The sequence below is a fragment of the Syngnathus floridae genome, chromosome 3 (assembly GCF_059516105.1).
Source record: "Syngnathus floridae isolate MCC-2025c chromosome 3, RoL_Sflo_1.0, whole genome shotgun sequence".
Taxonomy (NCBI): Eukaryota; Metazoa; Chordata; class Actinopteri; order Syngnathiformes; family Syngnathidae; genus Syngnathus; species Syngnathus floridae.
The window spans coordinates 16,831,721-16,846,095 of NC_142415.1; the positions used below are offsets into that span (position 1 = coordinate 16,831,721).

General features: G+C 41.2%; 1 protein-coding gene across 2 annotated transcripts; it reads right to left on the minus strand.

Moving 5' to 3' along the window:
• Positions 1 to 279: 279 nt before the first annotated feature.
• On the minus strand, positions 280 to 13,051 carry loxl1 (lysyl oxidase-like 1). Of its 2 annotated transcripts, XM_088370913.1 has the most exons (7): positions 11,583 to 13,047; positions 7,647 to 7,755; positions 6,081 to 6,218; positions 2,941 to 3,097; positions 2,742 to 2,837; positions 2,563 to 2,678; positions 280 to 1,357 (listed from the first exon to the last, which is right to left on the minus strand). In XM_088370913.1, exons 1-7 carry the CDS (start codon positions 12,589 to 12,591, stop codon positions 1,351 to 1,353), a joined length of 1,632 nt encoding a protein of 543 aa, XP_088227039.1. In that variant the 5' UTR covers positions 12,592 to 13,047; the 3' UTR covers positions 280 to 1,350. The 2 variants fall into 2 exon arrangements, with proteins under 2 accessions (XP_088227039.1, XP_088227040.1); XM_088370914.1 differs by lacking the exon at positions 280 to 1,357 and having other exon boundaries at positions 2,559 to 2,678; positions 11,583 to 13,051.
• Positions 13,052 to 14,375: the final 1,324 nt, after the last annotated feature.

Sequence of the window (14,375 nt, forward strand, 5' to 3'; positions counted from 1 at the left end):
CATGTGCAATAAAAATAGGGCCCAATATCTGAGGGAATATGGTATGTGTGAAGAATAGCATCAATCAACTTAAGCAACTACTGTAACTTTTTTGGAGGAGTTTTTTTTCTATTTGGTTGGGGAAAAGAGAGTTTTTAACTGCAGCGTCTATTTGAGGAACTACCTCAAGTACGAAGCATGGACTTTGAAGAGTTAAAAGAAGTATTGTCATCACATTAAGCAAGATTAGTACTACAAAATCCAAGTCCAGCATGACCCACTGTGACAAAAAAGCCAATGTGCATCTATTAAAGACCCAATTTTACATCATCCTCATTTCCATCACTGGCACGGGTCATTTTTTATTCATAGTTCAAACAGAAACTCTGCAGGGAGTGTGACCTGACAGCATACACCTATTAGAATCAATACAACATAATTTTGCAGAGTCTAAAAGCAAATTGTCAGGATGATATTAGTATGAGAACTCTCCTGTGGTATGGAAGTTGATTCATAGCATAATAACATAACAGCAAACAAAAATGCATTGTACAATATGATCACATAAAACAGGGGCTGCCCCCCCCCTTTTTTTAAATGAGTATTAGAGGCCATTTCAGTTCTCTGAGGACCATACACATTAAGCAAGATTAGTACTACAAAATCCAAGTCCAGCATGACCCACTGTGACAAAAAAGCCAATGTGCATCTATTAAAGACCCAATTTTACATTATCCTCATTTCCATCACTGGCATGGGTCATTTTTTATTCATAGTTCAAACAGAAACTCTGCAGGGAGTGTGACCTGACAGCACACACCTATTAAAATCAATACAACATACTTTTGCAGAGTCTGAAAGCAAATTGTCAGGATGATATTAGTATGAGGACTCTCCTGGGGTATGGAAGTTGATTCATAGCATGATAACATAACAGTAAACAAAAATGCATTGTACAATATGGTCACATAAAACAGGGGGGGCTGCCCCCCCTTTTTTTAAATGAGTATTAGAAGCCATTTCAGTTCTCTGAGGACCATACTGAATGTATTGTAGGTAAAAATTGGATGCAGTTATCATCAGCAAGAGTTTTTTTTTTTTTTTTTAGAATTTGCATGGCGTTGCAGATCAAATACTCTGTCCAGGTAGGTTTCCCACCCCATCTTAAAATAATTCACTCCAACCAATTGAATCAGTGCCAAAAGTGGATCCCACTTGAATCTGAGACAGCGCTAAAAAAACAAACAAAAAAACAGCAAAGACAAACAAACAACCACAGTACAGAGAGCCGACAAGTCCCATTCACATTCCAATTGAAGAGCAGTCAGGATCACTTGCGTGTGGGTGTTCGTTTGGTCTTCCAGTGCCTTATCAAGACCTGCAATGTAAGCAGGGAAGAGAAAATTTATTTATTTCTAGTATGGGACCACTCTCCCTTCGTCATACTGTTCAACTCGGAACTCATTTACGACACTACTACAGTGCTACTGTTTTGGTTAGCAACACAGTTCGAATGGCGTTATGGATCACCATATATCGATAGTCTAGAGATATTTCCAATACTACAGTGACCCCTAGTGAGAATTAAGAAGCAGGTTTAAGAGACTAAACCCGAAAGAATGTCTTTATGATTGGGGTTTCACAAATGCTGTATGAATTTAAACAATTTCATTTAAAGTCAACTGATCTACCAAATTTGAGGGACTATTCTATGAGGCCTAAAGAACAGAGTTAGAAATTTGCAAAAGGGTTGTAATTCTTTTGGCTGTTCTTCAAACTTGTTAACACCTTTAACACCGCATCACGAAAATGTGAGTACAATGAATTTCAACGATTTTTTTTTAAATCTAAATACGATGAAGACTTTGCAACATAAATGTAATGTGGATTAACAGACACAGAGACTATAGAGATGAGCTCATTTGAAGTGGTTGTCTTTATATAATGGAGGTCACGCTCCACACATCTGCTTTTGCAATTTTGACTCATTTCTGTACAAAGTGAGCCATTTCGTTCACTTTTCTCTCATCGAAGACGAGAAATGCTTTTGTAAGCATATTTCCAAGTTTGGCACTTTGTGCATCTTCTGTACTGCTAATCGAGCTCAAGAAAAGTTCATCGCCTCTGCATCTTTTCTTCGAGGCGAAAAAAGAATAGGAAAAGTTTCAGAGGCCATTAATCTTAATTGAAGAATAATTTGTTAAATCATCAAATAGTTTGGCCAAGGAAGCCATTAAGTCCACTAATAAGTCGTAAGTAATTTGATACACTTTGATGCTCTTCATTGAGTTGCCATAAAAAAAAAGTGCCATTTCTAAATTGTGCTTCAGTGGTAGGTTGACATGATGTGAAACCTAATTTACAGTCCTTGCTAATGGACAAAACATTAGGTACACCTGATCAATATGTGGAGATTCAATTTAGGTAAGTTTGAACCCGCAAAACGGACTGCTGGAGTTAATTGTATTTTCGAAAGTTTTTGTAATTTTTTTTCTCAACTCTTGGTCAAAGTATGTGTTCAAGACGGTGAGGGTAACGTGATTTACTGAAGAAAAAATTTGAAAAAAATAAGTTCTGACTTACTGAGCGAGCTGGCATTTGGTTGTCGTAACAAAACGTCCCGTGTAGTGGATGTTACATCTGACAACATTGTTGGTAAAATCTGATTCCATCACCAGGAATTTGGGGTTGACTGTGAGCTAAAGAAAAACAGAAAGAAATTAGATTTGTGTTAAAAGCGGGAAAAATGGTGGCGTTTTTACCTTTAATATGTAGTTTCCAGGCTGGATGTCGGTGATGTCGATCCATTGACAGTCAATATCGGCGTTGTAAGTATCATAGCAGCCTGGGCTGAGACCCTGGACAAACAGATACATGATATTGCGAAATATTTTTCTTTTCAATCATCAAGCAATTAAAAACAACTTTTTTAAATTATCAATTATTTTCAGCTGCCGTTACCTGAGTGTGTGAGGTACACGCATAACGTTTCAGGTGTCCAAAGTCGCATGTAGTGTCCTCCAGACAGAAACTAGCCTTGTGCCCTTCGGCCACTTTGCGACCCGAGGTGACCTCCAACAAGTCGTAGTGGCTGAACTCATCCATGCTGTGATAGTGCCTGCAGCGGGACAAAGGAGAAAAAGAACGGTCGCTAACAAACATTCACGCAAGCTTGAGTTCGGCTCATTCCAATGAAGCGGTGCAATGTTTATGTAAATATTGTGAAGTCATGTGTTAGTGTTTTGGTGTGTAATGCCGTGTGGTGACGTATGCACATGAACAAGATCTTTCACAGCCAAGGGAGGTTAATTAATGACAAATCAACACGTTACGCACTTCGCAAATGGAAATACGCGTGTGAGGGACACAAGACTTACATTATGCGCATATTTGCGCAGCTTTGGCACGGCAATAGAGCCAGATCAGAACCAGACAAGAACATGTACGGTATGTTTTTGGAATGTTGGAGGAAGCCAGCATACACGGAGTCAAAGCTCAGGGAGAGAATGCAAACTCCACAGAGGAAGCTGTGATGTGTTTAAGAGGAATAATTACCTTCATAATCCTTAATGAAACTTTCATACAATGACACTTCAGAGGCTTTCATAATTTATAACTACACAAGGCGCATTACCAAGTGGCATTTGCATCAGTTTAATACTCCCATTAAATAGTCCCCAGAACAAGGGACATTATGGAATATACTGTGAGTTTCAATAAATATGATGTGTAATAAAATAGAAGTTTACCTCAGTTGGGAGATTTACAGTTAGGTAAGCGCTAAGGACCGTTAAAGTCACACAAACTGGGATTGTGCAAACATTGCTTTATATTGCATGTTGCAACAACATTTTTACAGCAACGGTCATTTTAATTTTAATAAAACCCAAACGACATTTTGGAAAGCAAGTTGGAATCAACGGGGCTGGGGGGGTGATCATTTTCGCACTCAATCTTTCCAGTGGTGACCAATTACCTTCTCGTGTGGTACAAAGACATCCCTTGTTATGAAATTTCAAAGCGTGTGTTTCATTGTTGTTTCATTTCTGGAATGCCTGTGCAAGGCTGCCAATAAACAAGCAATAAACTATCATTTATTGCATATTACATTCTCTACACAATGTATTGCATTAGGCGTGTGTGTACCTGATTGTGTGATGCTTGGAAAAAAACATGGGAGTCAAATGGCACTGTGTACTAGTTAGGGGCAACTGATGTGGAAAAACAACCAATTGTAAAGCTCATTGAGATTAAAAATCTATTTTCCGATATTGACAGAAAATCATAATCAAAATCAGTTCAAAATACGGCAACAAATTGGTGCCAAATTTAGAACTGGTCACTCTGTCCAATAGTGTTAGTTTCACATTCCTTTACAGTGGATTTGAAGTCTCCCAAATCATAAGTTCTGGAAGGTTCAAATCCAAGTTATTCCATGAAAAGGGAACAGCATGTTTGAATGCTTACCCAAGGGCAGACCCAAAAGCAATTAAAAGTAGCAGCAACGACTTCCAGAAGGCAAAAAGCACAGATGCTCCACTCAAGGATGTAAACTCACGAGTAAGATGAAGGCCAAGCTGGAATTTGCCAAAAAGTACAGAGACAAACCTCCAAAATTCCTTCTGTAAGTTTAATGATGAGACAAAGATAAAGCGAAAAAATGGAAAAAGCTTTTCGCCGATGATCCCCATCATACGAGCCAATCTTTGCAACTCGGCTCCTTCTAGGAATGTACTCGCTAATCTTCATTGATGTAACACATCAAGGCAGCAGCAAAAATGAACTTGGACGTCTACAGAAACATTTTGGTGGCCGATTCACAGAGATTAGCTGCCAAATGTCCAGCAGGGGCAAGGAATGGTTCAAGATTAACTTGTTTTTTACTGTCCAGATATTATTGACTGGGATGCCCCCGTTATTTCCCGATTATGACGTATAAATCCACACAAGTTTGAAAGGAATAAAAAAATAGTAATGTATCGATATTTTATCTATGATTGCACCAATGGTTAGGGACTACTGATGTAAACCACAAAAAAATCTAGTGGGTCGCCATGGCAACAAATAAAAGTGGCAAAAATAAGTATCTTTTTCTCATTGATACTATGGTAAGAAAGCTACGTCAGAATAAAGTTCTCAGCTGGAGAGCTTATTGACCAGAAATGTAGGCCAGCAGATTTTATAGTAAGAGACTTCTTGCATAAGCAAACACTTTGCCCCAGTAACCCATATTCCCGCTGTGGCACTCAAACAACTATGTGATCGGGTGTCACGGATTGACAGCAAAAAATAAAAAGATTTTTTCCCAAAAAAGATTGATTTGTCAAGTCTGTCAATGGAATGATTGCCTTGGCTTGCTGCCTCCTGGGAGCCGCCGTCGCCGCCGTGTGTCAATGCCGACTGACAAATATAAAAAAAAGAAACAACAACACTGCCAATCTCCTAATGGCTGCTCACATTCCTCCTCGGTGAAGACGGTCGGGCCGTCTTGGCAGGACGTGGAATATACCGTCATAAAAATGAGAGCAATAACACCCCACCCAACCGAATTTACACGGAATTCCTGAGTGACATTCAATTTGTTTCACCGGGGGCCTCGCCGAGCCAAGACAAACATTTCCACGGACGGAGCTAAGGACGCCAGTAATATGTCTTTATAGTACATGGTGTACAGGAATCTGTCTTTGTGTTCTCACGCGGGATTTGTAAGGGACTCACCTAGATGGGAATCCTGTCAAAACAAGAATGCTTTTCATGGTTAGCCAACCCACAAGTTGATAGAGGTAACCAGGGTCATAGCTCCATGGACACAATGATACAAGCGAGGCATTCTTCTACAAACTTTTAGGATCTAAGCCTTTAGATAACAAAGTAGTCCTTTGTCATGCCTTGAGATCCAAACGACACCCGGCTTGAGAGTATTTTGAGATATGAGCCGTTGATGTGAACATTTCCTCTGAAATGAGGCACCTAGTCGTCATGATCAGCTGTCTTGCTTTTTTTCACGTTGCATATGCTAATGGCTGACAAACTTGACATTTTCGTGGGCTCCTGAAAAGTGAATGTCAAAGACCAACATGTATTTCCAGTAAAGTGCTTACTGATGGCAACTGTGCCACTCCCAGGTATGATGCGGCCTGTTCGGCATGAAGTCAGCAGTGCCCTTGTTCTTCACCCTCTGCGGGAATCGCAGCAGTACTCGGACATCGTAGTCGGTGGTTTCCGGCGCGTATGCAGAGCTAAGGGATGAACAGGGGAAAAAATGGTTTGTTTCTTTTAGAGCAGGACTTGGAAAGGTTTGCAGGCGGGATGGTAAATAATTCATCCCGCAGATTACATGCATCTCATCGCCTGTTGAGAGCCAAACCACCGAGATGATATACGCTCTTGTTACAGGATTCACTTTGGTGCGAAACAAGACGAGGCGCGATCTCAACCGCGGAAGATCCGAGCAATTCATCTTACGGCGCTTGTTTCATTGGGAGCGTACGGCAAATTGCGGCTGCCCGTCTGGCGGTGATTGCCGCAAACTCAGACAGGATATGAAAGGGCTTTGAGGGATGGCTGGGTGCTCTTCTGGACGTCATCTCGGTGGTGTCCTCACGGGAGAGTCAGCCATACTAAAACTGTGGCTCTGGGGTTTACGCATTCCGTTGACTTAACAAAGAGGCCTCAAGCCTACAAAGATGAGCACAATTTAGATTGTTTAAATGCATCACATTCTCTCTTAGTTTAGTGCTAGGCAGCTCGAGCAAGGATTACCACCCTGAGGGATGAACGACATTAACTGTAATGGTATTCTGGTATTTTGCGTGATTTTCTTATTTCCCTGCCAAAAAAAAGTTTATTGTTACAATGTCCTTTTTAAAAGGTAACTTTAAACAAAAAAGGTTACAATATAATGAAACTCAAGTCTCAATCATAAAGCCCTCACACCCGGCCCTCATGGTGAATACTTGAAATGGTCTAGACTGCCTAGGCGGCGATAGGCAATTTAGAAGCTGGAGTGGACCAAAAATATTTGAGGCAAGTGTAAAACCTAGAATATGCCTGAAATTGCAATGTCACAACAAAATTGACTCTTTTGTTTTCAGTTTTGTTCATGTGTCTTTGAGATATGTTCCTGCCTCCTGTATGATTTACATGTCCACCCAATTTTGTGTCGACTAGCTCAAATGCCTGTTCTGGTGTAAGTTGTGCTTTTCATTTAATGTGAAAGTCGAAAAATTCTATGAAAACTAGGCCAATTAAGATTATTCTCATTTCTAATCTGTTGTTTTGGCTTTGCTGTCTTTTTAAGACCATGTAATAAAAAAATAAATTAAAAATAAAAAACAGCAATGAACCCATTATTAAAAGTAAATGTCAGGCATATGAGGTGTGGGCATTGTTTTAGAAGGACTAATGCCAGAAAATGATTTAAACCTTAGATCGTTCAGTATCTAAAAAAATTAGCTTGCCAGAAATCGGATCTTGAATGATAAATAACAACTATTGCTTTCTGTTGTTCTGAAGACCCAGATAATCAATGGCAAATGAGGGGAACAACAATAACAAGGCAAGATAGTTGCAAATGAGATCTGTAAGTTAATTAAGACAGTTACACTAAGACGAGCAGAGAACCGAAAGGTCTCCATTTTCTGTATAATATCAACTCACGGTTTTACCTTGAAAGGCATTTTTCCTCTGCAGCACAGCGCAGCGAGTACATGCGAGCTCTTTGAATGTATGTAGAAGCCTGGACGTAGTTGGCATCGGGAACTAGGTCAGGCAACCCTGATGAATAATGAAGAAGAGATAAAACACAAAGCTCAGTAGAAATTCAGGGACCACAACAATCAATCGAGACTGTCATGTCTAAAAGAAATGGTGGAACTAGGAATACATGACTGCAACATTCCCAACACGACATCGTCAATTTTGTCGTTCATTTAATATATACGGATTGTTTTCAACTTTGGAGGTTCAAATCTTTTGACTTGGAAGTGTTTACCTTTTAGAATTGGTAAGGATGGTAAAAAAAGATATGGTGGTCTTACTAAATGTTGTATGCGGGTGACTCTTGAACAAATTCATTTAAATTCCATTACTTTAGATTGTTTTGAAATCCGCTCAAATTGCAAGTCAATCATCCAATAATAGACTGTGTCAAATATTCCATTGAAGAAATCGAAGTCGACCATGACACGCTATCTGACACGGAACATTTTTTCCAATCTTTCTGCAACCCAGCCCTTCCGGCCCCATCATATATTTGTCACCATTTTTTAATTTCCTGGCATTTATAAAAGCGCTGATGGAGTACACGAGGGGGCAACAGCGAAGGGGTCAGCGGTTCAAGAATGGGTCATGGTGCCGAGAGCCTTCCACTGCTAATTATCATACATTCCAGATGATTATCACGCTTTTCTAATGAGATGCTCCATAGGCCTTTCCAGACCAGGGTTGAGTATGGGGTGACTGCGCCAAAGGGTCACATTTTGTGTGACTGTGTAAAATTGTCCCAAAAGGGAACATAATACACACTAAGCCTCTAACTAAATGTAACTTATTATGAATATCAGGCTGATGCCTTATGCAGATGATGATACGCTGCCTCGGCTAATGTGATGTGATCTACTCTGACGCTCGTTTTTAATATGAACCTGTCACTTGAGGTTAACCTTTAATAAAAAATGCGTAGGTTGATGAGTTCTACCTTCAGGGAGAGGATGAAGCTCTACTTGGAAACATGTAAGCTGGTTTACGGGAGGGCTTATTCCTATTCAGCGTGAGTTTGTCATACTTTACTCAAGGGATGCGAGAGAAGAATGAACATGTCGAGGAAAAACAAGTTATCTCACAGTGCTGCTGTTGTTGTTTTTTTCCTTGGTTTTTTTGTTTCAAAGTGGGACACTGACAAGTCTGTGTGAATGTTACAACAGAAAAGTTTGATTTCTTTTGTCTATCCGAAACAATGGAGACATACCGTCTCCTGCATTTACTTTTAAAAGGAGATGCATTTTATCAGAGGAGAGACTGGGGGCAGCAAGCAAACAGACTCCTGCAGCAAAGTGGAGACTATGGAGTGTGATACTGTAGTACACAGAGCGAGCAGACAGATGCAGGGTGTTTATTTTTGTCATTTCTAATTACATCACCGATACGGTATTGCTGCAACATGATTGACCAGGCACTAGAAATAGTACCTCCTAGTCTTGACTTCTGGGTTTTGCCTGTGGAAACATTTAAATTCCAAGTTGTATCCACTTGATTCCATATGGCAGTGAAGGGAAAACGACAAAAATCCAAGTAACAGTTGGTATGTTGACATATAGCAAGATAGCAACCTATACAACAAAACTTGGCATGGTGCAAAATCTTCATGCTAGCATGTTAGCATTTCATTCAATATTCTTTGAAACCAGCCATTGGGCAAGATGTTCATTTTTATTGATTTACCTTCATGTTTTTTCAACACAGATATCTAGGTATCTAGCTATAAATAGTTTTTGATCATATGATCAGATATTTGGAAGGATTCTATATGCGCAATTGAATTAATATAAACACCGAAACAAAACGTTGGCGGTGCATGGTGTCACAAGACAACACGCTAGCTATGTAACGTTCACATTTTATCAACCCTCTTTGATTATTTGATGCAGTACACTTTAATTTTATAACTGTTTATAAGAGCAGACGATATCTTAAGTGACTTGACAAATATTTGTGGTGTGTTTATAGTAACTGCGTAAGAAGTTTTGACATGTTGTGTTTGCTGAGTGTTTAGCATGCAGGTGAGTTTAAATAAGGGCTTTGGCTCACTCGCTTCTTATGCAAACATCGCTTCTCAGCGCTCACTCGCCGTATGAGGCCGATGTAGTAGGACAGGGCACACTTCCTGGGGCGGACCATGTAAACATTGTAAGAACCGTGTGAGACCACCACGGTTTTGCTTTTTCACTCTCTCTCCCTCGCTTCCACCCAAGAAAAAGACTTTGTTCTCTGTCCCCGCTAATCTTTCGAAATGAGAAATTGGGTCTCTTTTATAGGGATGAAGTGTTTGGAGGGACCAAAGCTGATCGGCTCTCAGCAGCATGTGACAATGCCACATATTACGCTCTAAGTGGGGCACGCTTTGGAGACCTTGCCAGGCATTTTATATACCAAAGAAGTTGTAAAAAGGACGCGCAGGCCTGCCTTTAAGATACTTTTAAGCTAAAGACGATGAGCCGCAGAGCAACGACACATCAGAGTATTTCACATTTATTGAGGTCAAATTAAAGACGAACAAGTGACTCATCGTTTTAACGCAGCTTTCACGGCACACTGTGTCGCCTTGTAAACCGACAGGAAATAAAATAAGGTTTACTGTTTTAATAGGTAGCGTACCAACATATCACTTTCCTTGTATTTAGTGCTCTCTTTTGGTGTTTTTAGGCTCATTGTTTCAGTAGCTGTTGTTGTCAGTCACGTTTCTTGACTGCGTCGTATCTTATTTCCGGTTTTTGTGGATTACGTAGAATCTTTTGTTTTATTGAGGACTGTTGTTAATTTATTATTCCAAAATCCCTTTTATTAAATGTCTTTTTGAGTTACTACTACTCTCGGGTCTTGTCTCAGTAAGTCCATTATGCCTCCAACACCATGAAAACTTTAATTTTTGGGACAGTACCAGTACTAGAACAAATTCCACTGTCGCTCCCATAACCTCTAACAAACTGGGCCAGAGTGATGACTGAGCTCACTAAGACATCTGCACGCATGATGTCATTTTGTGCTGGGAGCTCATTGGGTGCTGAATGAATGAAGATTTTGCGAGGATGAGCGCAAACCAGTAGAAACAAACCTGTCATGTTAATTTTGAGCGTACACATTAAAAATCTCACATCATACAGTTTGTGACTATAAATCTCAAGGGGCCAGTAGGAAAAACAAGTTTATCTAAAGTACTGTTTGTTCTACACATTTCATCAACTTTTACTTTTGATGACTCTTGCAGGGACTTTCCATATCACCCTTCCCTATGGGGAGTGGTGATTTGCTGTATAAACCACCCCTTCTCACCCCAACCCACCCTTTTCAAACCTTGTTTACTCTCTCTTGTCCCCAAGTGTAGGAGGGAGCCACACCTTTTACCAGACGCAATGAGGTCACCATCGCCGTAACCAAACTGCACGTGAAGCACACAGAGCACCCCCTCATATTCAAACAGTGCTTCTTGTGTGCTGAGCTTTCTTTAAAAAAAAGTAGGGTGGCACAAAGCAGCATAAGATGAATGTGCACCCCATTTCCGCTATAAAAAAAGTGAGGCTGATTTTCACAAAGATTGCTTAAGACATCTGATAAACATGCTCAGAAATGATGATTGCATATTTAGGAGGGCGGGAGAGCAAGTGCTCAACTTTTTGCATCATTCGAATTTCAATGAGAAAGGCAAAAATCCCCTCAGTAGCTGCAGTGAAGTATTAGTCTGTCTGACTCTGAAATATTTACAGAACTTAAAAGTGTACCTCAAACTCCTCAACCTCTCCGGAGAGCCAACTTCCAGAACAAAATGCATACACCGTATTTGTCATTTTTGCAAACTACCCCAAGTGCAACAAAAGAGCTTAATTTACCTCTTTGCTCTTGTTGGTATATGTTCCCAACGTTGGTTTGCTCAATAGCAGAGTTTGGAGAGTTTCTGCCAGGCTGAACAGGTTGCGGAAAGGGAGGCTGGGGTCTTGCAAATGGTGGGAACTGTTCATACTGAGGACTTCGTACCGGTGCTTGGCCGGCCGGTCCTGGCTGGTCCACTCTGCTGTCGGGTACGGAGGCAGCAGGGTCCTCGTTGTATAGACTATGGGTGTATCTGCGGTCCAGGCTGTCCGTGAATGGAGGCTGGGCGGCCTGTGGGGGTGCCACAGGGTTGGACCCATAGCTGTAGGACTGATAGAAACGATACCCGTCATCTGTGAATTCCATTGGTGAGCCAGGTAGGACCGGAGCCACGCCGTACCCCCCTCCGGTGTACCCCTGTCCACCGGCGTACGATCCACCGGCGTAACTTCCTCCGGGAACCGGTTGAAAGGGCGGCTCATAGCCCCTGTATGATCCGTCCGTATAACTTGGGTCAAAGGGCACGGGTTGGTAGACGGGCTGTTGAGGAATGGGATACTGAGGGTAGGACGGTATGCTATAAGAAGGGTAGGTAGATGAAGAGCCTGTGGATTGTCTGACCCGGGTGCCGGAGGACCGCTGGAAGGGTATCCGAGCCGTGGAGCCCGATGTTTGTCTCCAGTTATCAGGCACTTGCCCAAAACCGAAAGGATGCCTGGCTTGCCCGCGGATAGTCTCAGAGGATCCCCGTGAAGGCGCTTGTCTGCGAACATTGCCTCCTTGAGATCTACGGGACGACTGAGAGGGGGTGTCGGCAACCACTATTTGGGGATCTCTGTCCTGCGTGTCGGTCCCAGCGGGAACATACTCAGATCCACTGTTAAGAAGGCTGAACATACGACCGTTGTTCTCCCACTGGATCACCTGCCGCCACGGAGTGGCTGAGCCTTCCTGCCCGGAGGTCCGACTCTGACTCTGGGCCTGCCCCAATCCCACCAGGATGAACGCTAAACAAATAACAGGCAGCATTGTGACTTCCGACTCAAAACCCCTATAGCGCCGTCAAAAAAACATGAGTGTCCTGGTTCCTGGGGTGGTGTTGAGGTGATGCCGGGCTTCTGCTCAGGCACATCTGCAGGTCTTCTCCTGACAAGTGAGAGGAAGGTGTAAGACGTGGTCTGTCCAACGTCAGACGCTCCTGCCTGGCTGCTGCACCGCTGCAAGTTTCTATTTGCCTGATTGCTCACAATGAGCTGTGAAAAAATCTCAAAGGTTTTTTTCTCTTCTCTGTTTTTAAGGAGAGGTCCCACATGGCCCTAGTGCTAGTGATGTTTCCTGGCCTGCAGCGGGCCAGCCCTCCGTGAGGCCTCCAGAATCAACATTACCATCTGCAAAGGCATGTACTGTAAAATACACCTCACTTCTCACAACTTCTTGGACTCTTCACATTGTGTCACATAGACACGCATATACAGATATGCGAGCAACAGGTGTTTATATGACTGCTATTACACTATGACTTTACCTTTTAAACTTCTACCACAATAATGACGAGCAGATGTGAGGCCTTAATTGGTAACAGTGAGCATTCTGTCAGAGAGAGCGGGTATACTTACACAATGAACACATGGTTGGAACATGTTGCTAAGGGAAAGGAAACAAGCAGTGAGTTCCTTGGAGTCATACACATGCCGGAAATGCTTGAAAATGCATAATTCAATCAGATCGGGCGTTCAAGTGCTTTAGCCAGTTAGTGTTACATCAACACGTGACATGTTTTAAAACAAATATACACTATGTTTCCTTTAACTGAGTCTTTTCCCATTACATTTGACAGTCCATTGGTAAGTAGTGGTACTAATTACTGTTTTGTAATTCACAAGTTATTTTTTTTAACCCTAATATGTATTTTATATGAAGTTATAGTTTTTCTAAAGGGACAAATATGCAGTTTAATTTTTTTTCTTTAAAATCAATTCCTCAACAAAATTAAGAATAGAATTTTTTTCTTTTTTTTCATATTTTTCCTAAATTAGCATACTAAATGTATTCAGCAAAGAAATAATGTACTGGTATTATAATTTCAATTATACATAGTATGTATGAAATATATATTTTCATAATTGAATACAATTTATTTTAATACAAGTATAATGCAAATATAACAGTAAAATAGAAAAATATTAGTGTTATTGTTATAGTCAATGAACCCTGTTATAGTGGGAAGTGCATGTTTTCTCCTCCCATATCCTGACACACACAACCGCACAAAAACTTGAACAGTCCCCCACCCATCAATAACCAAACACACACACCCATACACACACACACACACACACACACACGCACTCAAAAAAAACACTGAGCCTATGATTCGAAACACGCTTGAGCCCTATCAAAGTGGTGCTGCATGTACTCGGGTTACTTTCATTTGCGCAAATGTTCAGAGACGAGTCATTAGTCGACATGCTCACGTGGGATTGGAAACATGCTGAAGTGCACGCAGGCACACACACACACACACACACACACACACAAAACCTACAATCCTTCCCTCTGTTATCAAAGTCAGCAGTTTAGAAGGTGTTTTCCTTGGAAGCCACTGGCCATACAGCGATGTCACAAAGCCAAGGAAGGACAACATTCCTCTGGGCCTTAACATTCCCTTCTAGTCGCATAGAAACGCGGCACTTTAGTGCATTTGGTGAAGGGAAAAATTGCACATCTGGATTTATTTCCATTTCAGTGGTTTTCAATTACATGTTTTTCTGAAGTTTTTTGATTCATTTTCAACTGACAAACACGATTAAATA

Excerpts from the sequence above, each read along its gene's own strand:
- loxl1 (XM_088370913.1), bottom strand. The coding sequence starts at position 12,591 with ATGCTGCCTGTTATTTGTTTAGCGTTCATCCTGGTGGGATTGGGGCAG. Across the intron at positions 7,756-11,582 it reads ATACCAACAAGAGCAAAGAG|GGTTGCCTGACCTAGTTCCC; the intron begins GTAAATTAAGCT and ends ATTATTCATCAG. Across the intron at positions 3,098-6,080 it reads GAGTGGCACAGTTGCCATCA|GCACTATCACAGCATGGATG; the intron begins GTAAGCACTTTA and ends GTCCCGCTGCAG.